The sequence below is a fragment of the Neurospora hispaniola genome (assembly GCF_033458365.1).
Source record: "Neurospora hispaniola strain FGSC 10403 chromosome Unknown B0T23scaffold_5, whole genome shotgun sequence".
In the NCBI taxonomy this organism is placed as follows: Eukaryota; Fungi; Ascomycota; class Sordariomycetes; order Sordariales; family Sordariaceae; genus Neurospora; species Neurospora hispaniola.
In genome coordinates this window covers 1,749,207-1,775,942 of record NW_026944410.1, presented here as the reverse complement: position 1 = coordinate 1,775,942, position 26,736 = coordinate 1,749,207, and the positions used below count along the sequence as shown (strand labels likewise).

The following is a 26,736-nucleotide window of genomic DNA, read 5'->3' as shown; positions in this document are numbered from 1 at the left end:
TCATCATCCTTGCGCCGTCGTCTCCCATCTGTTCCAGTGTCTTCTATTCGTCGTATTCTGGTCCCAGGTTCTCGCAACGGAGCTTGTAGTGCATTTTGCGGCGGATCTCCTTCTCTTCAATGATCAATCTTGGGTAGTCTATTGGCCTAATGGGCCCGATTTGAGGCAGTTGTCTGCCGTAGACATCAAATAGTGCTGGTTCCAGATAATCAAAGGAAATGACATCGTGAATTTTCCATAAGTCTAGTAGTTCGAATCGATATGCAAGTCTGCTAATACGTTCCTTAATCCTGAATGGTCCCGTATATTGAGGTCCAAACTTCCTATTTGCGTTGGGTATAGTGTATCCTTTGTATAAACGAATAAGGACTCTATCACCTACGTTGAAGAACATTGGCTATTTTCGTTAATTATAGTAGTGTTTTACTGTGATTCCGGCTAAGGTTATACTGTCCTATATAGAGATGCGGTGAGTCGGGAAGTTAAAGTTAAGGCCGCGGTCGGCCTGTCTACCGCTGATAATATCTGGGATGTAATTTGGAGTGAATCCGAGAACTGCCTCGTTGGACATTATGTTTATAAATAAGGTAATGGAGTTGTTGTATTTAAATTAGAGTCGAGGCAGCGTTGATAGCTATCGACTTGAATTATCCAGGTAATTGATATAGTGCCGAAGGGCGGTTTGAATAATCTGGATCACGCGCTCTATCTATCCGTCTGTTTGTAGGTGGTAGGCTGTAGAGTATAATAGGGTAGTACCCAGATTTTGCCACATTGCTTTCTACAATACTAAGAGGAACTTTGGATTACAATTTAAGATAATGATTTTCGGGATTCCCTAATTTACTTATAGTAAGTTGTCTATAAAACGTTGAGCCTACTGTTTCGCCATCTACGTAGTTTTGCCGGGCGTCAATAGTAATTCTTTGGTCAAGCGATTAACTACTAGTATTATAGCGTTGTAGCCGTGTTCTTTATTTGGAGGTAGCGATAGGATAAAGTCGATACTAATGGTGTAGTATGGGTATGGGGTTTAACTCAGAATTGGTTGTAGGTTCCCGTATAGCTTGTGACGCCGCTTCTCGAACGTTAAGCAACTTGGGTATACGCGTAAGTACTACTTTAGTTCGTAGGTCCTTCGCGGAATGAAATATTATTGAAGATAGTAACTTAGGCGTTAATAACCTAAATAATTGGAACTGTAAAAGGTTTCGAATAGTATAGGCAAGTATAGGCTCCTTGGGATGTAGAGTCTATCTGGAGTGCCAGGCTCAGTCTTCTACAAGAGTCCGTCTTACTATTTAAACAGAATAATAGTTCGGTTCTAGGGCGGCAATTTCTGGTTTTTTAACAAGATTTAGGATACTCTTACCTAGTATTGATCTTGGTTATACCCCTTTTGAATTAATTCCTTAAAATTAGGGGTTATTTAATAGAGGGTAATATTTGGCTCAAGGCCGGGGCTTACGGGTGAGTCGGTTCCGCCTTAGTAGTAAACCTAATTCGCTGCCTATTATTTATCGAAGTCGTTAAGTAGCTTGTCAAGACCGCCCTCGTTAATATAAGGCAAGTCGGAGGGATCATCCACGCGTTTCAGTCTTAATAGGGCGTCGGGAATCACGTAGTATTTGCCAAGCTTATGAAGGACTTGGATAAGGTCCTGGAATTGGCTGGCATATTCTATGGCTCGGATGAGTTTTTTGTTCCCGACATTGGAAGCCGTGGAATTAGCGATGTCGATTTAATTAAATAAGCCTACAATAGCTTTGTGGTCCGTATACAGAGTTGTTAGTAGTTTAGTTGTCGCGTCAATCTATTTTCTACATTTTTATAAAGTCTATACGAATCTAAGGACCTCTATTTCGGTTGGCCAGTAGCGCTTCTTAACGTTTGACAGAGTGCGAGATAGGAAGGCGATGGTCTAGTAATGCTACCTAGTGGGGAAACCCTCGATTCGGTTATTCAAAGTCAGCCTTCCGATCTTACGGTCGTCGATATAGTAGACCTCAATGCCGATACTATACTTAGAGATGTTAAAGTTAATAAATACTTTTTTGGACGCTACGAAGAGCTGAAGTTTTACATTGTTGGTAATAGCGCGTTTGATTTCGTTAAAGGCTGTAATTTCTTTTTGAGTTGGGTATTCTAAGGGAACTCCCGGTGCCTAGCGTTTTCGCTTTCTTAACTTTTAAGCCTTATTAATTAACTCGGTCTTACGCTAGTCCAGAGGCTAAATTAAGATGCTATAGAGTAGGATGTTATAGCGTAGGTAAGTCGCCAGACTAATAAAGTAGTCTAGTTGAGCTAGGGTCCGGGGGAATTCGAGTTTTGATATGGCTTCCAATTTTTCTTCCGATGTGGACATGGAAAAGGCGTCTACTAATCTGCCTAAGACGGGTACGCTTAGGAAGGCAGCGAAGTTTTTGGAAGTATTAATAGAAATATTCCGTTTTCGAAAGACTTCGAATATTACCGTTAAATTGTAAATGTGTTGCTCCAGTGTCTTAAAAGATATCACTACGTCGTCGCAATAATTTTCAGCGGTATCAATGTGAATTAATATTAAATCTATCTACCGTTAAACGTATGCGTTTGAACTTTTGTATCCTATTACCGCGTAGGTAAAGGTAAATTGGCCTTCTAAGGTTGTGATTGTTAAGGCCTATTTTAATTTAGGGTGGACTTTCTATTGGTAGTAGAAGGCGATAGTATTAAGTACAGTAATAAATCTAGCGTTTCTTGCCGCAATATTCCCCAGAATCTCGTCTTAGGTCTTTATTAAGTAGGCGTCGGGGATAGCCATTCTATTAAAGCCCTTAATATTAACGACTATCCGGCCTTTTCTTACGCTATTGACGGTACACTAAACGATAAAAACCGGAAATACGAAAGGGACTTAGTAGCGCGTTCTGTGTATCTTGCCTAACTAGAGAAGCTTGTATAAGGTTTCTTTTACTACTTCTCGGCCGTTAGGTCCTAGTGGATAAATGCGGCTGTGTTTTGGGATTTAATTGTACCAATCGGGTTTGAGGTTAATTCGTATCCATTCCTCTTTTAGGATATCAACGAACCCTTTATCGCGAAATACATCTTCGTATAACGCCAGAATCTGATTTATAGCGTTTAGGGTTCGTGGGTCTGAGTTTCTATGAACTCGTACTCCGGTATAATGCTGGAAGACGTCTTTATCCACAATTTCTGTGTTAGACGTATGATGCTCCGGATTGTAGTAAGTAAAAGCTGCTGCGGCGGTTAAGCTATCTTCCTAGACTTGGACGCCTCGGCAGGTATCGTCTATTAACGTTAGGTGGCCGAGTATTTAATTTCGTTGGATAGTAATATAGTGTGGAAATGGGTTGACGATGGGAATGTAGTTTAATGATCCTGTGGTAAGCAGAGCGTAAGTGCTAAAGCCGTTTCTATTTAAAATATTAGGCTCGAAGATATAGTCAAACTCTTCGTTAACGGTACTGTGGTTGACTCCGATGGCTGTTGTTGACTTAGGTAGTAAATGTATTTTTTCAATTGCTTTGATTTTAACGTTGTAGGATTTCCCGATCTTGGCTTCCATCGGAATTGTTGTGCCGTATAAGGTAATAATAACCTGGTTCGTTGAATTTATAATATCGAATCCCTCGGGACTTAAAATATCTATGCCAATCAATAGTTTAGCCGCAAGGTTGTCCACCAGGGCTACCTCACGTTCGAAAAATACCAATACTTATTTTCCCTAAGTATCGATGCTTTATATATAGATGGGTAAAATAATATAGTCACTTGTAGTATAAGAATTGTTTCCGATTCCCCTTATTATCAATAGGGTTAATCGTCGGCGTGTTTAAATTTGTGGGTAGTTGTATCGTACCTATACTCTATCTGCTAGAGAGGCAGAGCAGCCTATGTCTATGTATACATCGTGCTCGACGTTAGACTTGGGGTTGGGCGTTACCTAGACTTTGAGGTAGGTCCACCGCCTGTATCCGAAGCCCGTGCCGTGGTCTGCGGCCGAGTTGACGGTCGATTTTCGGATCGGGAGTCTGAGGATTGGGGTTTGACGTGGAGTTTCTACAGAGTGGCCGGTGGCCGACTCTACGCTGGTCACGGGTATAGGCTCCTATTGAGCGCCCTCGTTTGGAGCCTTCAGTGGTGGCGGGGGCGTGGGTCGTTTTTTGGAACGACGTGGTTGGAGTCCTGGGTTTGGTTGACGTATAGTACGCTGGGCTCCTTAAGCTTGGGGTGTTGGGTTCGGACGTGGTTGTAAAGTTTGTTTCCGCTTGGGAAGGAGTGACCGCAAGTCTTGCAACGGTGGTTGACTTGAGAGCGTTCGGTGGTACCAAACCACGCGACGTCGGGATGGTCATGATGCTCTGATTCAGGTGGTTGAATCTCGGCATAATGGGCGTCGGCTTGTTGGGCTTCGCCGTACTGCACTTCCTCGTAGTCGGTCCCGTTGTTGGGTTGAGACAGGTCTTGATCGGGGACTTCCTGGACCGATGTTTGGAACGCTGTTGGATCATTCACTGGCTCCGTTGAAACAAGGTAGCCTTGGTCATTAACGTAGTAGGCGCGAGGCTGCTGGAGGTTCCCTTGCTGATTTTGCTGAGGGGGTGCTGGCAAGCGTCTGTTTTTAGGAACTAGTGGTTGACGTTGCTGTTGGCCTTGATTTTGGCGTTGATTTTGAGGAAATTGATTGTATTGATTTTGCTGCTGACTTTGATTCTGATGTTGAGCTTGAGGAAATTGATAGTATCGATTCTGAGGCTGGCTTTGGTTCTGATTTTGAGCTTGGGGAAATTGATAGTATCGATTCTGAGGCTGACTTTGGTTCTGGTTTTGAGTTTGGGGAAATGGATAGTATCGGTTCTCAGGCGTGAAGTATTGTGTTTGACGCGGGTTTTGGGTCTGGCGGCTTTGTTAGAAGCCTCCCCGGCTTCGTCCCCCTCTGGCTGGCAAGAAACGTTGGGCTCGTCGGCGGAGCACACTCTCTCGGGTCTGTATGTCTTTAAGGAAATTGTCCATTGAGGTGGTTGAGTCCGGCTTGGTGATCTCAGTTTGGATGTCTCCATCAAGTGCCTCGTATGCAGCAATCAACTGGCCTTGGGTGTTCATTTCGCAAGCTCTGGCGTTCTTGATTATGGTTTGGACAAATGATGTAATATCTTTGCCGAGTGTTACGTCGTAGAGTGAGAACCTGGATTGCTTGATTACATCCATTGCAATAGAGTAGTCGATTTTGAACCTTGACTTAAGTTTGAGATAAATAGCTTCGACAGTCGCGGTAGTTAGCAACGCTCTGTCTGCGTTAGTCAAGACGTGGGAGTGCCAGACAAGAGCTGGCCCAAGTAGGCATTGGGTCTAGACTTTTCGGACTGCTTCCGCCCCATAGTATGTCTCCAGGTCCGTGAGTCTGTCGCAGAACGGGTAGACGTTATAATATTTAGTAAACTTTCTATCTGTAACAACGCCAGAACCCGAAGGGTCATTAATGGATGGATCAAAGTAACCCACATCGCTTGGCTTAAGGCTGGTAGATGCTGCTGATCCGGGGACAGCGGGAGCCGAATTCCATGCTGCAGCGAAAAGGTTTGCTATGTCCTAGTTAGCCGTTTCGCGGGCCCTCTGGAAGGCCGCGGCCATCAGCTCAGCTGCAGCCTGCCGAGTCAATGGTTGGTTGGGGTTATTATTATTATTATTCGACGACATCTCGTTAGGATTAAGGCTGACTTGACGTTTAGGACTGAGTTGACGACCAGGTTGTGAGTCTGATTTGGCTGCTGGCTGCTGCCGGGCTGTAGAGTCTTTATGCGCAGTGTTTGATTCTGGGTTGGTGGAAGATGTAACGTCGACGTCGGAGTCGAAGCTCGGGTTGCGGCTTTCAAAGTTGAAGCTGATATGGGGTGAATCTGGATAGTTGCTAGGTATCCTATCTGCTGTCGTTTGACGGGATGTAGCGTCGCCCGGCCTGAATTTCCGGCTTCGAGGGGTACCGGTCTCAATGTCGTCGTCTTCCTGGAGATTGAGATTCCAACCGTCAACTGCGGGTGGCGATGATCTCAAAGGCGAACGTCTGGTCCGAGTGTTGATTGGTGACGGTCTTGCTGCAGGGGAATGTCTGACAGGGGAGTGTGGGGAATTGACGAATGATTGCTCGTCAAGTAGACGGGGAGTTTTCCCAAAGGCTTGGGGTCCGAACTGACTTTCCCGAAATTCAAGAAGGTTGTATTGGGGTTCTTGGTCTTTAGGGAGCTGGTCCAGCTCCTCAACTGGCAACGTCGACGAACCGAGTGGGTCGGGTGATGATGAGCGGTCTTGACTTGGACTTGCTAGTCTTGGGACCCGTGTTGATTTTGGGACTTGGATTTTAATACGACGGACTGTAGATGGTTGAGTGGAAGGTCCGAAGGGAAGGCTTTGGGTGGTTGAGTTTGATTTCGAGGATCGAGATGATGGTGCTGATGATAGTGTTGATGTTGAAGCTGTTGCTTTTGCTTTCCCTTTGTCTTGGCGGGGTTGGCCACTGGGCGAGTTTGGTGCCGCCGAATCTATCCCAGCGGAGCTGTCGCGGCTGGCTTCAGTGGAAAGGCCCTGTGGGGAGCCTGTTGGAGAGCGCTCAAGCGCTGTACGAGCTTTCTGTCTGAACTAGAAAAGAACGCTAGGAAGCGAGCCCTTTTGGGATTCCCAGGTTTGAGGATAGGGATTTCTATCGTCTGCTTCCACTGGGTCCGCCTCGGGGTTGAATGCTGGCTGTAGACGGCGAGCTAGATCCAAGTCCGACTCGGTGATCTTCACTGCGTAGGGGTGCTCGGCAGCGTGGAAACGTAGCAGTTGTCTTGCTCGCTGTTTAGGGTCGATGGGCTTGTTTTTGCCCATGGATCAAGGAAGACTGGGTACGACTCTGGCGTCAGACTTGACGTCCGGCGTGGTTGTATTGATGCGAGGCCGCGTTCCGAGGTGGGCGGGGAGACGCAGCGTCTGGCGACTTGATTAGTCTGGCGCTCGAAGCTGGCGGATTCAGGAATCCTGGCGAACCTTGATTCTGGTTGGTCGTCAGTTCGATTCTACTGGTGTGGGCACCAGATTGTAATGGTCTGCGGCCAGTGGCTTGGAGGCAATGTATGCCCGACTTGTGATGTATTGGAGAAGGATGGCCTTCCAAGTATTGTGGAGGCCACAAATCTGACTAAATACCCAGTACTGGGCATACACCCTGTGCCTGGCACTGTGGGTTGTACCCACCACTTCCACATGTGGGGTTCTGGGCTTGTGCCCTGACACAAACTCATCAAGCCGCACCTGCAGATCACCGGACGCATTTCGTCATAGCGCTTTCCGGGGTATTGATTGTGGTCCCTTTGATTCATGTTGTCATCCCGACCGAAATCAGTTCTTTGACAGCACAGCAAGCTTCACGAGGTGCGACCAAAAGAGGAAAGAACTTCGACCAGTGGCAGAGCACGTGTGCAAATGTCTACACTTAGCTTCTGTACTTGGTGCTGATTATTAACAAAGTCCGGTATAGTGTAACGGTTAACATATCGCGTTTTCACCGCGAAGCTCGGGGTTCGATTCCCCGTACCGGAGTTTCTTTTTTCTTTCTCTTTTCCCTCATGTTCTTTTCTCGTTCCAAGTCTGGGCTGATCCATCATTCGCTTTTTCAACAATTCGCTTTTTGTTTTGCGGAGTTGGTTCGTGGAACAATCGAGATCCGAGATCAGGATGACACATTCCCGTCGCGAATGATCCGAGCGGCTTCTCTCTCACATTGCGCTCTGCCCAACCGAGACACCTCTACGTTTCCGCTCCTGCTGTGCCTCATTTCAAAGCTGCGCCTTCATTTTGCTTAACACCGACGTTCAGGTAAACTGCACTTGATGCAACCCAACTGGCTAGAGGCAGCCAGCGTTGCACCTCATAAGGATGCTGTTATTTTGGGGATTGGCCGCGGCGCGCGTTCTCGACTCTTCTCCTCTTCCAGCCTGGGTATCATGATTACCTCTAGGGGCATTCTTTTTTTTTTTTTTTTTTTTTTTTTTTTTTTTTTTTTTTTTTTTTTTCTCCCAACAATGGCGATAGTTCTTGCCCGTTAAGATCGCTAATTTCTAGGACGCATGTTCTCTTTGTCTATGTGTCGTCCATCTTGGCTGCCTGGAAAATGGCATCCTGCCATTACCGCCCACTCGAAAGTGAAACCCATATCCAGATTCTTATATCGACCTGGTGCTGACTGGCAATGAACAGCTACTATCGCGATCGCTTGTTCATGCCAGTCGGCAGGATGGCTGGGTCTATGACGCACTTGCTGGGGACCTTCCGACTTCTGCCGCGAAAAATTCATCGACGGCTGCAAGCTGGCCATAACTGCCAATCTGGAGATGGCACCGAAGAGTGTATGACGAGTGGCATATCATATGCAGGGCACACCAAGCCCGATTCCAGTTTGGGCGGACGGTGTCCAGATCAACCAAGAAATTGACGGTAAATGCGAGCGCAATCATCAGGTGCGCCTCATGTCGCGAATTTACAGCAACTGCCGGACAGGTCTGCTGTACCTAGGAGAAGAGACGGACGGTAACGCGACTATAGGCATGATTTAGCACACCGTCAACGCGTACTACCGCCGACACGAGAGGCAGTTTTGAATATAAGTCTGGACCCAGTCGCTCGCCGGCTTCAAGGAGAAGAGTGTCACCTATGACGAATTGGACGGGTGGCGTCGTTGGCGTCGTCTCGGAGCGTTACTAGAGGTATGTTGCCCATGATTTGGGTGGATATGGGTGGTTCATGAGTTCGCATTGCCTCAACGGATTCGTATGATATGTGGAAACTGGGAAGCTGCTACCACTATAATCTCGAACATGGCATCGATTTTCCCAGCCTGGGAACAGTCACCTATCGCCATGCAAGCGCTACACGGCGCCACCGGGGGGACAGAGGAGTAGACTGGGAAGGTTTTCGAAAACGCCCCACTTGATATGAGAACAACGCCTTGACAAAACAATCGGAAAAGTTCATATTGCCCTGAATGGGCGTTCACTCCTTGTTGAAGGCTGCTATGTTGGAATCGTCACAGCTACAAACTGTTCCGCGCCGAAGGATATCATCCGACTCATGAACTGGATTGAAGAAGTTAACACAATGGCAGCAAAGAGCCGATCATACCCTTGTGGTTTTCAGACAGAGGAAGTCACAAGAGCGAGACCGGTGCCTAAAGAGTTCAAGTTTACTTGTTGGAGGTGTGGTCGGCTCGCTTTAGCGGACCCTGACCTCTTAATCATACTGACGAGGGAATTTGGAACGTTACTGATCAGTTTCTCAACGTCGTGACCGGCGACAGAAGGGTCCGAATAAAGTTTTCATTACGATTCGTGGCATGTTCGAGCTGATTCCCGGTAATGCTGAGATTAGAAATTGTATTGTGGTAGTCAGAGGTGATGCGCGTCTAACCAAAGGGAAATATGCCATCAAAAAAAGTTTTAAAGGAGAGAATGGAACTCCAAGTTGTACGTGGCTGGGGCATGCGTACGCCCACGACATATGGAAGATGAAGCACTACAAAGAGCTTGGAGACTGGGAAGTCTATCAGGTCAAGTAACTTTCAGCGTTCGCTTTGTGGTCATCGAAGTGATTGAAAGGACGGCAAATATCCAGGTGCACTGCTATGTTTGTTTAAGTTGATCTCGTGGTAGAAGAGCCACTGGCTTTATTTTTATTTCAGACCATCACCCAGTCGTTCCCCGTACCTTTCTCGTCTCAGAAAGAAGGGTACTGCTCGTTTTGATCCCACTACGTCAACAAAGCAACAATGTCAGCACGTTACGTCAAACTCTACAACACCAGAGACAACTGAACTCACATGCTCAACAATACACCCACCCTCCATGCGATATCTATCAACAATCTCGCCAAAGTAATTGGTCCGATAATTTAACCATCCAAACTCGCCCTTGAACGTTCTTCTCAACGAAGTGATCTGGACCGAGTCCCAGTAGGGACCGAGGGCATCGAGAGCAGCGTTGGGGCCGTTGGCGCTGGCAAACGGGTTATGGTTCTGTCACTCGTCGACGAAATAACACCGTTAGCATACGGTAAGTAAGATCAAATGGCACTACCGGGGATGTGAGAAAGAAGAAAAAGGCATACAATGTACGTAGCATCAATGTACTTAAACGCTTTAGTCAAGTTCTTGGTTTCAAGAAAGGCGTGGGCGAACTTCTCGAAGCGTTCGGCTGATTCCTGCTCGGTGGGAGGAGGGCTGAGCTGCGGTTGGCATGGCGCTGGGGTTACCACTGCTCTTGCTTGGTGCACTCTACTTGGAATCACATCCTCGAAAGGTGTTGGGGCGGCGAGGGCGCCGAGGGGTGCTACGAGAAGGAAGAACGAGATGGAGGTGATGTCACGCATTCTTGCTTTTGATTCAGCTTCCTCTTAGCCCCTTGATGATTGAACTCAGGAGAAGAAAGAAAGGCTCAACGCGACGATCTTTCAATCCCACTTTATAGATAACTACATGTTATCTGATGCGGTAATGGCCTGATATTGATCTCAGTTAACCCTTCCTTTTCTCTTACCTAGCCCACGGATGCCATATTCACTGGTGATATAGCATGTCGTGGCCTTGGGCGAATCATGTTGGAGATTGAAAAATAACCGACGGGCGGGACGAGTATTGTGATTGAGACAGCCGTCTCATCTACGACGTTGTGAAGGAACATTGTGTTGCGATGATGAAACGGAGCACCGGTCGGCTAATTGGCGAAGATCTGGGCGTGGCATGTTACCCCGTTTGCGTTGGACACAACGAAGACTCGGGAGTGCTGTCCTGCTTTCGAGGCAGTGGCTACCGAAGAGGTTCATCGTACTTGTAGACAGGGTAGGTAAACATACAAGTAGGAACTATGTCTTCCGCAACCAAAACGATCCTCAATCGCTTCATATGCCATTTCACTCTCCACATGTCTGAATTGCACCCACCCCCCGCTAGTCCTTCTCAACTTGGCCAACTGTCGAGTATCAGATGGAAGCGAGGTATGGCTTTGCGCTAAAGTGTTACAAGTTGTGAGGGAGGGCGGGACTGATTGTTTACTCAATCTAGGAATATCTACCTACTTTCCAGACTTGGTCAATGTCAATCACAAGGGCTCTGCGTCGTCAGAAGTGAACCGCTAATCTCGGCAATCAAGAGATTGTGAGCCGAAGCGCTGAAGGGATCACCGCTGAGCCTTATGCTACACGTGCGCCCGCTGAGAGGTTTCGGTTGGTGTCGTTTCTAGATGAGATGCGCGAGACAAGGATATCCGGTCATCTCTTTGGTCTTGGTGTCTTGGTGGTGTCATGAGGTTTGGGGATGACCCGAAGCCTGGAAGTTCCTGAGGTGCTGAGGTACTACTCTCTCACATGGTGGGGTGGCTAGCCTCCAGAATACTACGCAGTAGCGCGGGATGGAGTGGCGAAGGAGGGATGATGGGGGCTTCGAGGTTGGTGAGGGGGGGAACAAAGCAGCCCAGCCGCTGATTGCATTTTCTCATGCAATTCGCAGAAGCTTGGCACTGGCGCAGGAAGGTGCAGATGTTTCCAACTTAAAATGGGTGTGTGTAGAGGTATCCATACGCACGGCAGAGAACGACAGGATTCCCGATGGTAACAGTACGGTACCTAGTCCCATACGTACCACCCTCCTGCCATCCTGCCATTACCGTCATTCATTGTTTTCCTCAATCTGGCATTTCTCCAAGTCCAGAACTTGGCACAGGATATGACAGGTAGTGTAAGTAAATCCATCCATCACCCGCCTTCATCAGGGTCTGTTGCGCTCACTGCAAATCAAGTGAACAGCAGGACCGGATCAGTCTGATGACAGGCTTCAAAGGCGTGATTTTAAACACACCTCAGCAGATAGCCGTTTGAAAGCAACGGCCAAAAAGATTTCGGTTCCACTTCCCTTGGTGCATGGAAGACTGAGGAAAGAGTGCGGCTACAGCGACCAGGGCCCAATCTTTACAGGACCACTCGGGGCTACAGATACCTACAGAACCGACCGCCAACGGTGGGGTCTCAGCTGGGTACGTACCCCCCAGTCCCCTCTTTAGTCCCCCCAAAAGAAGAAAAGTGGCACAGCCAAGACTCCGACCACACGCCGTCGACTGACATCCAAATTTATCACTTATCTTTCCATTTCGCTAACTCTGCCTCTTCCTCCAGAACCTCAAAACAACATACTCCATCCCATCTTCGCATCCTGACAGCAATCTTCACCTTCGCGAATCTTGCATACAGTGTTGTCCCTTTTCTTCTGCGCCGAGACAAGGTCCTGGCAGATAAAAGGAGGCCCACCATTTCCCGTCCCATCGCGTTTCCACCTTATTTCTCCCCTCCACGACCTAGTCCATTGACCTTCGAGACCCCATACCCCTCCTCCTCGTTTCCTCGACTGCCTGCCTACCCTGCTTGCCTTATGTCGTTACGGCTACCTTGATCGACTTATCGATAAACATTGTACCACCCGCTGTACCACCCCGCGCCCGCACGACAACCCGAACGTCAACCTCCAGTCTTCGTGTGTGACTGCACCTGTACGACCGACCGCGCTTATCTCGAGACCTGCGGACGTGCGCTCTACATCAGGATCACTTCATACTCACGGCGTGCCCCTCACCTGCGACCTTAGCTCCCCCTGGTTGCAAAATCATCGAAGCCCTCCTTTAGCACTGCTTCTACCAACAGTTTCTTCACAAAGATCCCACATCAACGACCAAGGTCAATCGCACCACGATGGCCTCCGTTTCCACCACGGCGCCGAATGCCCACACACGTGCGATGCATAATGACCTGGGAAGGGAAGATCAGACACTGCTCCTGTTTGCCCACCTGATGGAGGGCGGCAAGGAAGACGATGAGACGGTTGAAAGTTTGGGCAAGCTAACCAAGCTGCTCAACGACGATGTCGAAGCCACAAAGAAGGGAGAGAAATCCATTACCGCCGTCATAGACAGTGACTGCGTCGATACCATATTGTGTTATCTGGATATGAGACAGACCGATGTTGTTCGCGGCCATGCTGCTCTCTGCACCTCTGCTTACCTCAAGGCCGCTGGCGAGGACGGCAGCAAGAAGCTCTCCGCCTTCTTCCTCGACCGGATCCAACGCGGCACTTACGACGACTATATTGTGGCGTTTTGCGTGGCAGCTACCATCTTCCCCATCGTCCCCGATCTCACGTCCGAGCTTTTCCTCAGCGAAGGCTTCCTCCCCAGTCTAGGCCCGCTTATGAGGCGCAAGTGGAAGAGCCGCAAGGTCGAGACAGCCTGCCTCGAAATGCTCAACGCTGCGTGCATGCACTCTCACTGCCGTGAAGCTGTCCAGAAGTACTGCATCGACTGGCTAGAGGAGATTGTGGACCAGGATACCGAGCAGGTTGTCGAGTCCATGTACACCACCGATCCCGACACCGCCACCCAGGAAGGTTCCGTTTCCATGAGGAGGCACTCGATCCATGTCCAGAACCTGGCCGCCGTGGTTTTAACCAAGCTCAGGGTGAGCCTCCAACTGCCTCCTTCACCGACCTCCGAGGTTGGCGCTCCCTCCTTCTGATGTCCCTGCGGCTGACATCAGCTCAAGGCTGTTCAACCCGACCAGGCACCTCCAGACTTGTCCGACCCATCCCAGCCCCGGATACAGCCGGCGACAACCAGCGTAGAAGATCTCTCCAAAAAGTTTACCCAGATGCTCATCAAGGACCCCGAACATTCCAGCCAATCCTCGGTCGAAGGACTCGCCTATGCATCGATTCGCGCCAAGGTTAAGGAGGATCTAGCCGGTGATCCCCAATTTCTCAAATCACTTGTAAAAACACTCGAGTCGGCGCCGCCCAGGTCCCCTCTCATGTACGGCGCACTCAGCATTTTCCTTAACCTTACCCAATACCGTCCCGCCCTCACAGAAGAACAAAAGCGCATAAGTCAACTCAAGGCCTACGCGGATGCAGTAGGCAAGCTTCAACCCGACCCCCTGAACGACAACGAACATGTCAGCGCACGCTGTAAACGTGTCTTCGAAGCCGGCCTCACCCCCGTTCTCGTGACGATCAGCAAGACCAGCTCCGTAGCCTCCCTCACCCTCATCATCTCGATTCTCAACTCGCTCTCCATGACTCCCTCTATGCGGGGACCGCTTGCTCAACAAGGCGCCGTCCGTCTGTTGATCGGTGCCTGGACCAACCTGCCCGAAGGCGACCCAAAGAACATGACAGTCCGACGCACCGCCGCCCAGGCCCTCGCCCGTATCCTCATCTCAACGAACCCGATGCTCGTTTTCGGGGGCTCCACCCCCATCAACACCGCCATCCGTCCCCTTGTTCACATCCTGCTCCCCGACCAAACCGTCGACACACGCGATCTCCTCCCGACGTTTGAGTCCCTGATGGCACTCACCAACCTCGCTGCTGTTGACGACGACACTCGCCGCACCATTGTCCGCGTGGCCTGGAAGGACATTGAGGAGCTTCTCCTATACAACAACCCTCGCATTACCACTGCAGCTGTCGAGCTCGTTTGCAACATCGTCCAATCCCCCGAACAAGCCGAGGCGCTCTTTGCCGATACGAGCAAACCGCAGGCGCAGACCAGGCTGAAGATCCTTGTAGCTCTAGCAGACGCCGAAGACGCTGCTACGCGCAGTGCTGCCGGTGGTGCCTTGGCTGCCTTGACGGGGTATGAGAGCGTGGTGAAGGCTATTGCGGAGCGCGAACGCGGACCGGAGATCATTCTCGGTCTATGTGAAGATGATAACGAGGATCTGAGGCACCGCGGTGTCTTTGTCCTGCTGAATATGGTGGCATGCGAGGGCCAGGCAGGCAAGCTGGCAAGAGAGAAGTTCCTGAGCAAAAACGCGGTGGAGATTCTGAAGACGGTGGTTACTAGATCAAAGAGGAGGGAGATTGTGGAGCTGGCTGTACAGTCTCTGAAGTTGATGCTGGGGAAGGAGTGATTGGCTTTCTGTTGAAAGTAAACCATCCGAGGCTGGTAGGTATACAGGATGCCTTGTTGATTTTGTTTTTCCATCATTTCAACTGTCTTGAGTTTGTCATTGTAAAAACAGGGGTACAATTCACCTACGGGATTGGGGCACGGGCGGGCAAAGAGGGGACAGGCAACAGGCATCGTCAACATTGTTAACATTGTTGACATCTCATTCATCACATTTGGAGTTGGAGCTTTTGTTTAGTAAAGAAGGGGAAGCAGAGACAAGAGGTGTGCGATGAGGAAGATGATCAGATTGGAGAGTAGTAGCAGAAAGGGTAACCGCTGTTGTTATTCACTGCATACATGCCTATGTACCTATCATGATCACATCACGTTTGAACAAACCACGGTCGTGCGTCTTTTTCGTAGATTGTGTTTTAAAGATCTGAGACACTCGGTTGATTGAGGACCTTGAACTAGGTCATCGAACCGGTGCTCATGTCATGTGAAAGGCGCAGGGATATCCTGAGGACAAACCAAAAAGAAGGAAAAAAAACATACAACACCAGGGATTCGCTGGTCGTCACCGACCCAACTACTAGTCTGGCCCTCACTGGCTTATCTATGGGAGAGCGGACGGGATCCCGAGTTTTCCAGTGGGTATGGTCGTATGTATCTGTTTACGGTAAAGCTAGTACTTATGAAGACGCACTGATTTGTTGTCAGGTGAGGTGCTGGACTGATGCTATGTATGGATGTGAGTAGATAGATGGTGAGCGGCAAGTAGACTACCCCTTGACTGATTGGGCAAGTGGGTCGATTGTTTAATGGTGCCTTGAGGCGATTTACACAAATGTTGTCTATATCTCTACCCAGGCGGGTAGTGGAGGATGGGGTGGCGTAGTAACGAGAAGTCAGAAAGGACGATATGGCCCATGCCCATTTGACTTGGTGTGACGTGTCGGGTAGTCGACGTTGGACCTGATGGTGATGGTCTAGATGGGTCTTTCGGAAAAAGAGCGTCAAGCTGAACCGTACTAAGAGAAGGACGGCCCTAGTGAACATACAGATGACTGACAACTACGCAGCGTTCGTGCCTGCTGCACGGCGCAAGAGGTCCTGCATCAGGTTGCTTCTTTCTGCTTTTGTGCGTTGATTAGAAAGTTGGGAAATGGGTCGCCAATGCTAGCATCTAACGCTTGCTTGATGCGTGGTGATGCCGTAACTGTGATATAAGCATGGCAGGGGGTCTTGGGCCATACCTTCCAAACGCAGGAAGTTGTCACCAACAAAAAGAAAATACTGCTGACTGACATCTTCCATCCTTTTGATCTTCTACCTTTCAACGCACATTCACCGGATCAGTTCCACCCACAATGGCCGGTGTCAACACCCAGAGCTCACGTCGCAGTTGTCCCCCGAGGAAACGAGCACGCATCGACAGCTACCTTGAGGATTCATCACCGGCTGAAGAATCAATCGAGACAGCTGAGGCCGTTCTAGAGGCTCCCCCGACCAAGAAGAAAGGCCCCGAGCAAGGAAAGGAGAGGCATATGCCTTGCGGCCCATGCGTCACCAGGGCTTTCACTACGCCCGGCCAGAAATGCTACAATCAAGGTGGACTTGGCGTTGCGTGTTGGCAATGCGCAAAGAACAATCATCAGAAGACATGCGTTCCTGTAGGTTAAGAGAAATTGCACTGAAGCTATCCAGCTACTAAGTCGCATAGGTTCCCTTGCATATCCAACCTAAGCTTAAAGCTTGGTGGGACCAGAATCGTACCGAGAAGGAGGACGATAGCCGTACCAAGGCGTTCATGGAAGAACTCCAAAACATCATCAGGGAGATTAGAGCCCATAACAAAGGCAGTGTTCAACCCCCTCTCTCCGCTACGCCTGGCTCATCCTCTGCGGGCCAATTTCCGTTTACCACCCTCCCCCGCAATAGCCCGAACACCGAAACCGCCGAGGAGAAGGAGTACAGCATTCGTAAAATCGAGGCTTTAGAGGCCATTGCCAACTCTGCCGCCAAATCTGCTGAGGCCTTGAGCCTCCTTGTTAAAAATACAGACCAGATGAAGGATGGATTGAAATATGGAGGATCAGACGAAGCCGAAGAGGAAGAAGACTGTTCCTCTTCTCCTTCTCGATCTACCGATGAGGAATCAATTCTAGCCGTCAAAGATCACTATATCTCTCTTCTCTCCAAGCGCTACGATCCAACCGATAAACCCCTGATCTCCGTCAGCGATCGAGACGCCCTCCTCGCTCTCGCTGCCGCCCGTGATGGCACTATTGGCGGTCTGCTCCAACGAAAGTACATCGTAGCGAGCACCCGCTATCGCAAGGAGCGTAGCAGGCGCACGTCAGGCGCACGGAATCATGGCGCTACGGGCTCGGCGGTCAGGCTGAGAGGCCCCGGTATGGAAGCGGCGCAGCACCGCCTTGTGGCATCAGAACTACTCGAAGATCTTGCGGGGGAGGGTCATGATGGAATGAACTTCGATATGTAAAAGAAAGATTTTAACTGCCAGAGCCTCTTACTCCCAGAGGACGAGCTCGCGATGAATGCACCTTTCGTTTCACCCCTACGTTTAGCCTCACTCCCCTGCGTGAACGCTCCCTCTGGAGATACCTCAACCGTTGTCCCTTTACCAGCCCTGGCAGCGCGTTCGTAAAATACGCACTAGATAACGGGGAAGATGAGGTAAAAACTGAATTGCCATGACAAGAGTCAGCATAGGTTAGAACACAGATGGGACTGATCAGTAAGGATCCTTGAGATTCTACGGTAGGTTGGAACGAGGGTTTCCACAATGAAGTATCATTCAGTTCAAGAAACATCTTCGTGCTATATGTAAAGGGTGCTACCATAATACAGGAAGCAATGCCCAACTGCGCTTACTAAACACAGAGATATCAGAACGAGCAATGTGGCCCATGCCCATCTAACGCGGTGCATTTCATTGTCGTTTCTGTTTTGGTTGCTATCAGGGAGGAGTTTTGCTTCGGCTAGGTATTACTGGATACTTCCATATCAACGACGTGCTCCATGCGTATGACATCGTAATCATGATCTAATCATGAAGTGGAGGGTTAGCGCATAGTTACAGGTGTAAAGGAAAGGTTTAAACGTGCTGACATATTTGTTCCAAGTTCCTATTCTAATCATCTTTCTACGTTTTGTTCAAACACCCACTCCTTCCCCGTCAACTTTACTTCTCCTGTCAAACGAGTTGTTGGTTACTTCGTATTAGAATCAGAGAATATGGCCGATATCAACGCCCAGAGCTCATACCACAGTCATCCCCCCAAGAAACGATCTCGCATCAATAGCGACCTTGAAGACTCACACTCATTCAAAGACTCAGAGTCAGGCAACACCCAAGAGGAGGAGGAAGAAGAAGAAGAAGAAGAAGAAGAAGAAGATGATGATGATGATGATGATGATGATGGAGGAGAAGAAGCACACGCTTCCCCTTCTCCTTCCTCTTCCACCCACCAGAAATTACCACCAACCTCCCGAGACCACTACCACCGCCTCCTGGTCACAAGCAGCGGCCCAAACTACAACCCCATGATCTCCCTCTGCGACCAAACCGCGATCCTCGCTCTTGCCGCCGCCCGCGATCCGTCCACCATTGGCAAACTGCTCCAGCAAAAGTACGACGTAGCATGGGCTCGCCTGCGGCGTAACAGTCGCATCATCAACTTTGACAATTACTATCAAAGGGTCGAAGGCTTGCTTTCTTCCCTCCCGCGAGATCTGAACCCTTCTGAATCAACAAGGACCCACATGAGACAAGCCTGCATTACAATCGATCGGATTTTTGACTCTATCCACCAGCAAGTCGATCACGAGTCGAAACTGGAACCCAAAATTAGTGCGGCCCGGACTATGCAGAGAATCCTGCGTCGCTTGTTGGTATATTCAGTCAATTCTGGTAATATCATTCCGGAGGAGTTTTCCGGCAACGGCCACCTGGGTAGGCTAGGACTAGATGGCAAGATGTCCATGTTGATCAATGGCAAGTTTGATCATAAGAAACACGAAATCAAGCGGATGATGGCGCGCGAGGACGCATGGGGTGGTTCGGATTGGGTAGAGAGAGTGAAGGAGCTGGTAAGCCTGTCGTCGCGCGGGGGTGAGGTGTTCAAGACGTTGGCCCGGGTGTTGGAGGTGGTAGAAAAGGATGCGTATAATCCCGCGACGGATTATGATTCTTACGGAAGGCCTACTTTCTGATTGAAGAAGCGCTGATTGGGTTTACGTCAGGAGGAGGCGACAGGCAGCGAGACAGCCAGTCCCACATGCTGGCTAATGTATGTGAACAACGGGAAGGAGTTGTGTGTATATTATAAGGAAAATTGTGTTGATCAAGGATTCTGCGTTCAATTGACATTGTGATCAGTTCAGAGTTATGTACCCTCTGAGGAGCGCAATTCGTTGTTCTGACGAGTGTCAATTAAGTGTCCGGCAAGTGTCCCCGTGAGCTTTGGTACCTGGTCGACGATCCACGTTCGGACAAGGGCACTTTCCACTTCACACCACACCTCGCACAATACGCGCAAGTCATTAGGTCCAACAGTAGGAGCAACCCGGAGACTCGATCTCATAGAATGAGCGATCGGTCTTAAGCAGTGGATGGAGCACAAACAGAACAACATGTGACGTATCGGAACCAGAGCCAGCCTGAGAGCAAGGGACAGTCGCCGGCGGTAATGCACTGCAAGAGCCCGACGAGTAAGACGTTCGTGAAGGGATTATTGCAACATTGAACTGCCGTTGTAGATTGAATTCGCATGTTGTAGCTCAATATAGGTGCTATTTCTGACAAGCGGCGAAGTGCGAGAGCTTGGGACACCCACCGTCCCCGTTGGAAGCTGTGGCTTCGGGCGTTTCGGTTCTCTTGTCTCTTGATGGAGGCCTTGTACATGGGCTGTAGTGCAAAAGCCAAGTTTTCATTTGGGGCAATTTCCACTTGGCGACAACGACTTCCTCGCTATCGTAGGAGGCCTCGAAATCGTAATCTTCAAGAAGTTCAAGAGGAGGCAGCCGGGGAGTTAGCCATTCCTCAGGCTCGGATTCAAGATTATTCCATTACTCAAGGTCCGACCACTTCTGGTACTCCGTCTGGTAGTCATGGAGCCACAGAAACAACTAGCAAGCAATACCGGTCGGTACGGAACGCAGTCAGATATATGGGGATTGCTTTTTTCTGCTTTAAATGTCGCTTTCTGCATAGAAGCCCTCATAGAAGCTTCACTGCTTATATCGTGGGCATGATATGCAAATGGAGGCGGCCGTATACTCGTCAGTTTCGACAGAGGTAGACAAGGAGGCGGGCGACATGGAGGAGGCGAAGACAGAGATCGCACACAAGCGATCAGGCGCAGACGGGACAGCATACGAAAAGATTTGAAGAGACAATACACATTTGTGGCAAGGATCATGACAATAATTGCCAATGGTGAACTGCAGTGGTGATACTCTCCAGTGCATCATCGGACACCATTTTTCGTAACATATGGAAAGTATGAAGATGACTTCATAAGACACAAATTAAGACAATAAAGGCACATACGACCATACCCACTGGAAAACTCGGGATCCCGTCCGCTCTCCCATAGATAAGCCAGTGAGGGCCAGACTAGTAGTTGGGTCGGTGACGACCAGCGAATCCCTGGTGTTGTATGTTTGTTTTTCTCTTTTTGGCGGTTTTCTCCTTATTATTTTTGACGAGATAAGTGCGTTTTGCAGGCCTGGTGTCAACAAGCCTGTACTTGTACCTGCGACAAGTTAAAGTAATGTAGTTATATGTGTCTCTTCGTACGGCCATTTTTTTGTGGCTGACGCCCAAAACATCTTATACATACCTTGGACAGACACAGGCGTACTGGCCATTTTACCCCTTTACTCTTATCCCATATTGGCTCCGAGGTGGGTAGTACTTGAAAATGTGCCGCCTTTCTCGTTCTTTTGTTTCCCTAACATCAACATCTAAGATGGTACGCCCTGGGAGTGAACCAGACGACTCACCAGTGACAGCTAGAGACCCCGGATCAAGTACAACCTGCCAACGTTCTTGAACAGGGATCCGGTGTCATCAGATATACACTGCCTCTGCTTAGCTTCTTCTGTACGGACGTTGTTAGAGAAGCTGATTAGCTACCTAGGAAAACATAATTACACATCCTGCCGCTATAGACTACACGAAACGAAGATAGACGCCGGGGTCTAGCCTCTGTAGGTTATTTTTCCCGTAGCAAGAGCCTTCATCAGAAAGGCCTCTTCCTTGCCTTCGCTACCGTAAGTCTCAGACCCTGCTTTATAGACTCATAGGTTACTAGTGTTCGGGGCGGCACGCCGCGCCCTTCCGTATGGGTGCAAGGCTGGATTCTAGGTTGTTACGTGCAGAGCTGGATCCTAGGTTATAGCCCGCCAATACCTCTATATAATTGGATTTTAGGCTAGCCGTTTCTTTCAAGTAATTATTTACTTTAATGCCAGGGGGCTGCGCCCCCCGGGACCCCCCCTTAGGATTATTTACACGAAAAGTATACGAAAGCGCGAAAAACGGCTGCACGGAAATACACTAACAGGAAAACCGCGAAACTCAGATAGTGCTAACAATTGTTTTGCGGGCGAAAACCCTGGTTTCAGTCCGTGCGCTATGATTTGGGTAGTGTGGCCGGGGTTTTACGTAAAGACCGCCCGCGAAAGGTACTAACACCTTACCCGGACGTTTGAGAATCCTTGCTCGTGTAGGTATATAGAGAAGTGGGTGGTCTCGTTAGTGTCCGTCCTTAATGCTTCTTCTACGTTATCTTGTAGCTCTGCGATGACTTTCTTCATGACAATACGCTTAGCGCGTGCATTGCGCTGTTGCGATATTTCATACATCACCCAAACGGCAATGGTGAGAGTGGTAAGTGGGACGGTTGCAGCGAAGTAAACCCATAGCTTATCTGAGAAATTTGTCAGTTCAATTAGCCGAGAATATGATACGGACATATATAGCCTACCAATCTTGAACTCAAAGAAAGGCATACTAAAGATCGCCGACATAAAGGTCCCAGGAAGGAATAGGGCACCCATGAATGCCAGACCCTTCATTGTCTTGGAATCTCGAGTAGTCGTTGTGCTGAGGTCAATTTGCCATTGCGCGGTAGCCATGTTCAACTGCCCGTTTCTCTGAGAGTGCTCCAGGGCCATAATATGAATCTAGTCGTCATCCTACATTAACATCATCCCTTATCTGTTTGGCGGACCCGTGTCAAGCGCTCTTGCCTGACCTGATGAGACTTACCGAGCTTTCCAAAGCATGCATGCGCTGCTCCAACTGACGAGTAAAGCCCACAATGCTGTCTAACTGAGCCCGCTCTTCCTTCAAACCCCTGGCTAATCGGGTGTGAATGGCAGTCATCTCGGATGACTTTTCTTTATCAGAGAGTCTAGACCAGAAAGACGCCATTGCTTCTCGAAGTTCATCGATGGCCTTACACAGTGCTGCTGCGGAACTCAATATTGATATCATGCTTCGGCGATTGTCCGGCCAATACCTCCCAATACGCCGAAAGTTCCATGAATTCGGCCTGTTTGTAAATATCCTCCTAACACCATGCTTGACTTCACGCGTGTTACACGCGAGGATGAGTTCCATTTGTTCAGCCATCGATGCAGCATCGAGGTGTCTTTGGTTCAATCGAAGTCTAACACTGCGAATCATGATGTAAGGTAGAGTCAGCGGGTGAGCAACCTTGCAAGTAATTCTGCTGATTTCGTCGAAGCATTTGCTCATGTCCTTGCGCATGTCCAGTCTTCCAAACCCCTCGTTCAAGCGAAAAAGTGCTGTCGTCTCGTTGCTACTAAATGCGTAGGTAAGGAAAAGCTCAATCTTGTCCTCGTAGCAGTGCGAGTAAGCAGAGTCCTCTCGCATATACATATATATTCGTTGAACCTGATGTCGGAATACAATACCTTTAGCAACAGTCAGCACCTATCACACACACACACACACACACACACACACAGCTTGAGGGCTCGACGTTCAACTTAAATGGCCGTTGCGCCATATCTAGCCATAGATATGGGTTTCCAAGGCAGTGCAGAAGGTAACTCACGCATAAGGGACTCATTGTTTTCCTCTGCAAATTCCAAGTCGAAGAATGAGCCAATTGTTCTGTCAATATCCAAAGAGAGCAATGGCAATCTCAGGTTTTCCATCATGACTTGGTAGGTATTTGGCGGTAAGAACCATACGTCTTGAGCTTTGTCCGCGAGTGTCGCGATGGACAATTTAGGTTCGTATAGTCTGGTCTGGCGTTAGCACAATTCGAGGCAGATTTAGTACATTGACAGATCTTGACTTGCATCAGACAACGGACTTGACCCTTGATAGTGACGCCATCTGGCACCTCTTTTGGCGCAAACTGACCCTGAGAAAGGCTCGAATGTCAGCGATTCCAGTTAAATCACGCAATAAAGGGAAAGTCCCCGGTCTAAGTAAATGGGACACAAAGGAACATGGGTAAATACTTGGCCGTTCACAAAATTCAAGATCCCTTCATCATCAGGAAGAGAACATTCTTCCACATTATTGCATCTCGAGTCCTATACTTTCACCGTCAGCAACATCCCTATTCCGAGCTGTAAAAGCGCCTTTGGATATCCTCAAACGTAGACAGGATCTGGATGTGTCGATACTGGGTGACTACACACCGCAGAGGACAGGCAGAAGTGAAAGAAACAATCATCTTACCGTATAGTTGACCACTTTAAGGCAGGATACCTCTGCGCGTGTCGTATGGGTGTGCTCTGGCGAGGCAAAAGGATTGTGAGAGAAGTAGCGCTCCATTGCTCGATCTCAGGTGCATGACACCCATACCCTCATAGCTATCACAAATTCACAGCACCATATCCAAGGTCTTTATGTAGAAGTCAACAGCTGGTTGTGTGAGGCAGACAGCTTCCAGACCCACACTCGCCATCTCAGCCACGACCACGTCTTGTCGGGTGTCAATCAAAGTGTGATACCCAAACTCGCAACGGAACTTGCGATTGGTTCATATTGTCTGGTGAAAACTCGCATCGTGCTCAGCCCCGCTGCATAGTAGGAAGGTTGGGCAGCGCCTTTGGCCAGTCTCTTGTGACCGGTGTTCGAATGGTATCTATCTTAAGCACAGCCACGCTGCACCGCCCATCAGCTACCCGGATGTATGCGACGTATATACCCAATACTACTTAGTTTTAGGGCGAAGCGCACCCATCGACATCATTCGGTAAAGCCAGGATCCCGTACATCGCAGCATTCTTCAAACCTCCGTACTCATCTCATCCCTCCCCGTAAAGATCTTCCAAAGCCTCTTGCTGACCGCCTTCCCGACCCTCTTCTCCCCAACCTCCCTTTCCTTATTGATCACCCTCCTGACATCCTCCAACGTCCCCGGACCTCCCTCCTCCAACGCCCGAACTAGTTGTCCAACCCTGGGATATACATTCGCAATCCCCATGGCAATCGGCGCCGTGATCCTCGCCACCTCCTGCAGCATGCGCACGTACGCTTCCTCAGTTCCAATAGCCGTCCGCACCTGTCCGCTATCCATGCAGAACCCGGCCGACTTCATCAAGTAGTCTTCTTGATGCCGTTTGTAGGGCGCGACGGCGACATTTTGGGTGAAGAGCTGTAGCTGGTGGGCGGTGTCCTGGAGGCATGTGGTTTCTTGGATTTGTATGGAATAGAGGAGTTGGAGTCGAAGGAGGGCGGCGTCGATTTGGGATTCGCTGATAGTCATGGGGGGATCGTTTTTCTTATTAGTCCGGCGGGAAGAGGATGTTGATGCGGATTCGTCCTCGGCTAGGCGGGAGCGGACGACAGAGGCAAAGTCATTGTTGCGCTTATTACGGTTTGAGGAGAGGAGTTTCTTTAGGCCTTCGATGAGGTAGATGGTTTGGTGATTAGGGAAATGGCGTTGCACCTTGAGTACGTGCGCTTCGAGATTGTGGCCCTCGGCGCCCATTGCGAGCTTAGCGAATTCGGCGGCGGGGAGGATGACCAGGATGATCTTCTCGGTCTCGATGGTTTCGGGAATCGGGTCATAGTGGTGGCGTTCCTCGTTGTAACGGGATTTGACCGCGCGGCGCCAGCGCACGACGTTATCGACTGGGGAGGTCCAGGTATTGATTTCCTTGACATCGATCTTCTTCAGAAATTCTTCGATTTGGATCTTGGTAGCTGGAGGGAGGCTAGACGGAAGATCCACGATCATCTCAGGGGTGGCGATTTCCTTTCTGATCTTCAGCTTGTTGGCTTCTGCACGGGCGGCAGCGCGCTGTTTCTCTTCGGCCTTTTGTTGCTTCTCGCGCTCTTTTTCTTGCCTTTTTCGTTCTGCTGCGCTCTTCTTCTCGAGGGCTTTATCTTCTCTTTCCCTGGCTCGTTCCTCGGCCGTTTTCTTCGCACCTCCTTTTGCAGGCTTCGTCCTTGTCGCTCCCGTTGTTGTAGATGCGGACTTGGTGAATGGTCTTTTCGTAGGTCCCGATAGATCATTCCCTGAGCGACTAGCTGGGAAGCGGAGGTCGGATATGTCTGGAAAGTCATCTTCGTCGTTGGATAGAGGGTCCGCGCCTACGTCCTCATCCGAGTTTTCGGGAGGACTGAACCCTGATTGACTTCTTCCTAGGGAGCGGTGAGGACTAGGTTTCGCTGGAAGGGGGGCCGAGCTTGATATGGGATCCCATGCTGCTGCTGTTGTTGCCGCCCTTGGCGGTCCTCGTGGATTCGGATTGACTTTCAGCGGAGAGTCCGCGAATGGGTCATCGTCGTCGGAATCATCTATGTTGATAACATCTGGTGTGACTGTTGCAGAAGCAGGTCCTTTCCCTTTTTGTTCTCGGGTGAACCTTGGGGGCGGGCTTGCGAAGGGATCACCATCGTCGTCATTGTGATGATAGGTGGGTTTCGCCGCTTTGGATATATTTCGGCTGGAAATATGGGGAGATGTGGAAGACTCAAAATCCTCTATTACCCTACTGCTGCCATTTCGTGATGACCCCAACCGAGGCTTCGGGCTGTTGGACTCTGAGACTGGGGACAAGCGTTGTCGCTTCCTAGCTGGCTCGCTTGTTCGCTCGCCTCCGATTGTCGATCTGGTGACACTGTCAATATCGAGAAAACCGTCCGATGATATATCAATGTCGAGTTCTGGAGTTTTCTTCTGGGTCATAGTTCGAGCAGGGCCCTGGATGGACTTCAATTCTTGACTGTCTCCCGTGAGATCAACGGTACTGAGTCCTGGTTCTTTCCTGGCGGGAGTTTTGGAGGTAGATATTGGCGGGACGTCATCGGCTGTGAGGTCAAAATTGTCGTAGTCTAGGTCATCATCGAGGACATGCTTCTGTGCGCTGGGCGGGACATGCGACAACATGTTGTTGGTAACTAATGTTGATTGAGGTTCCACCTCTGGGCTGGAGAGAAGGGATATGACCTCTGGGGGCATGGCTCAAGGTTTTGATGGCGCGTGGAAACTCGGTAAAGGCTGTTTGTGTCTCTCCATGACACGAGTCACTGGTGGGGACAAATGACGCGGACAGTTGCGTGCTGGCCGTTTGTTTGGGGGGGCGGGCGGCTCTCGGCCTATGCTCCGTTTGCAGACAGTCGCGAAGTATCGCTTCGGCTCGTGTTTGTCTTGCGACTAGTATTGTCTAGTTGCCACAGCACGACGGGCGACGACGTTGCGACAGCGTAACGGGATGCAATGCAATGCAGTGCGGTGCGGTGCGG

At 49.5% G+C, this 26,736-nt stretch overlaps 8 protein-coding genes and 1 non-coding gene across 9 annotated transcripts; 4 read left to right on the top strand and 5 right to left on the bottom strand.

The window, feature by feature from the left end:
- Window positions 1–3,781: 3,781 nt before the first annotated feature.
- Window positions 3,782–5,214, bottom strand: B0T23DRAFT_421015 (uncharacterized protein; the record flags this gene model as incomplete). The annotated part of the gene is made up of 3 exons (XM_062839753.1): window positions 3,782–3,806; window positions 3,866–4,784; window positions 4,983–5,214. 2 exons carry the CDS (start codon window positions 5,212–5,214, stop codon window positions 4,141–4,143), a joined length of 876 nt encoding a protein of 291 aa, XP_062691754.1. The 3' UTR covers window positions 3,782–3,806; window positions 3,866–4,140.
- A 155-nt stretch (window positions 5,215–5,369) lies between these two features.
- On the bottom strand, window positions 5,370–6,870 carry B0T23DRAFT_421014 (uncharacterized protein; the record flags this gene model as incomplete). The annotated part of the gene is made up of 2 exons (XM_062839752.1): window positions 5,370–6,585; window positions 6,652–6,870. The coding sequence occupies 2 exons, from the start codon at window positions 6,868–6,870 to the stop codon at window positions 5,596–5,598; spliced, it is 1,209 nt and encodes a 402-aa protein (XP_062691753.1). The 3' UTR covers window positions 5,370–5,595.
- Window positions 6,871–7,509: 639 nt separating this feature from the next.
- Window positions 7,510–7,581, top strand: B0T23DRAFT_t256. The gene has a single exon. It is a non-coding gene; the product is annotated as a tRNA-Glu (tRNA).
- A 1,974-nt stretch (window positions 7,582–9,555) lies between these two features.
- Window positions 9,556–10,648, bottom strand: B0T23DRAFT_164733 (uncharacterized protein). Its single transcript, XM_062832789.1, has 3 exons — window positions 10,141–10,648; window positions 9,854–10,048; window positions 9,556–9,783 (listed from the first exon to the last, which is right to left on the bottom strand). The coding sequence occupies exons 1-3, from the start codon at window positions 10,399–10,401 to the stop codon at window positions 9,751–9,753; spliced, it is 489 nt and encodes a 162-aa protein (XP_062691752.1). The 5' UTR covers window positions 10,402–10,648; the 3' UTR covers window positions 9,556–9,750.
- Window positions 10,649–12,557: 1,909 nt separating this feature from the next.
- On the top strand, window positions 12,558–15,117 carry B0T23DRAFT_164723 (myosin-binding striated muscle assembly central-domain-containing protein). Its single transcript, XM_062832788.1, has 2 exons — window positions 12,558–13,530; window positions 13,615–15,117. Exons 1-2 carry the CDS (start codon window positions 12,769–12,771, stop codon window positions 14,980–14,982), a joined length of 2,130 nt encoding a protein of 709 aa, XP_062691751.1. The 5' UTR covers window positions 12,558–12,768; the 3' UTR covers window positions 14,983–15,117.
- Window positions 15,118–16,314: 1,197 nt separating this feature from the next.
- B0T23DRAFT_421011 (uncharacterized protein) lies at window positions 16,315–17,469 on the top strand (the record flags this gene model as incomplete). The annotated part of the gene is made up of 2 exons (XM_062839751.1): window positions 16,315–16,636; window positions 16,687–17,469. Exons 1-2 carry the CDS (start codon window positions 16,334–16,336, stop codon window positions 17,467–17,469), a joined length of 1,086 nt encoding a protein of 361 aa, XP_062691750.1. The 5' UTR covers window positions 16,315–16,333.
- Window positions 17,470–18,224: 755 nt separating this feature from the next.
- On the top strand, window positions 18,225–19,202 carry B0T23DRAFT_443549 (uncharacterized protein; the record flags this gene model as incomplete). The annotated part of the gene is made up of 1 exon (XM_062840867.1): window positions 18,225–19,202. The coding sequence occupies one exon, from the start codon at window positions 18,225–18,227 to the stop codon at window positions 19,200–19,202; it is 978 nt and encodes a 325-aa protein (XP_062691749.1).
- A 2,481-nt stretch (window positions 19,203–21,683) lies between these two features.
- Window positions 21,684–23,814, bottom strand: B0T23DRAFT_405395 (uncharacterized protein; the record flags this gene model as incomplete). Its single annotated transcript, XM_062838993.1, has 6 exons — window positions 21,684–21,925; window positions 21,983–22,181; window positions 22,267–22,937; window positions 23,081–23,188; window position 23,395; window positions 23,719–23,814. 6 exons carry the CDS (start codon window positions 23,812–23,814, stop codon window positions 21,684–21,686), a joined length of 1,317 nt encoding a protein of 438 aa, XP_062691748.1.
- Window positions 23,815–24,271: 457 nt separating this feature from the next.
- B0T23DRAFT_318958 (ERCC4 domain-containing protein) lies at window positions 24,272–26,380 on the bottom strand (the record flags this gene model as incomplete). Its single annotated transcript, XM_062835097.1, has 1 exon — window positions 24,272–26,380. One exon carries the CDS (start codon window positions 26,378–26,380, stop codon window positions 24,272–24,274), a length of 2,109 nt encoding a protein of 702 aa, XP_062691747.1.
- Window positions 26,381–26,736: the final 356 nt, after the last annotated feature.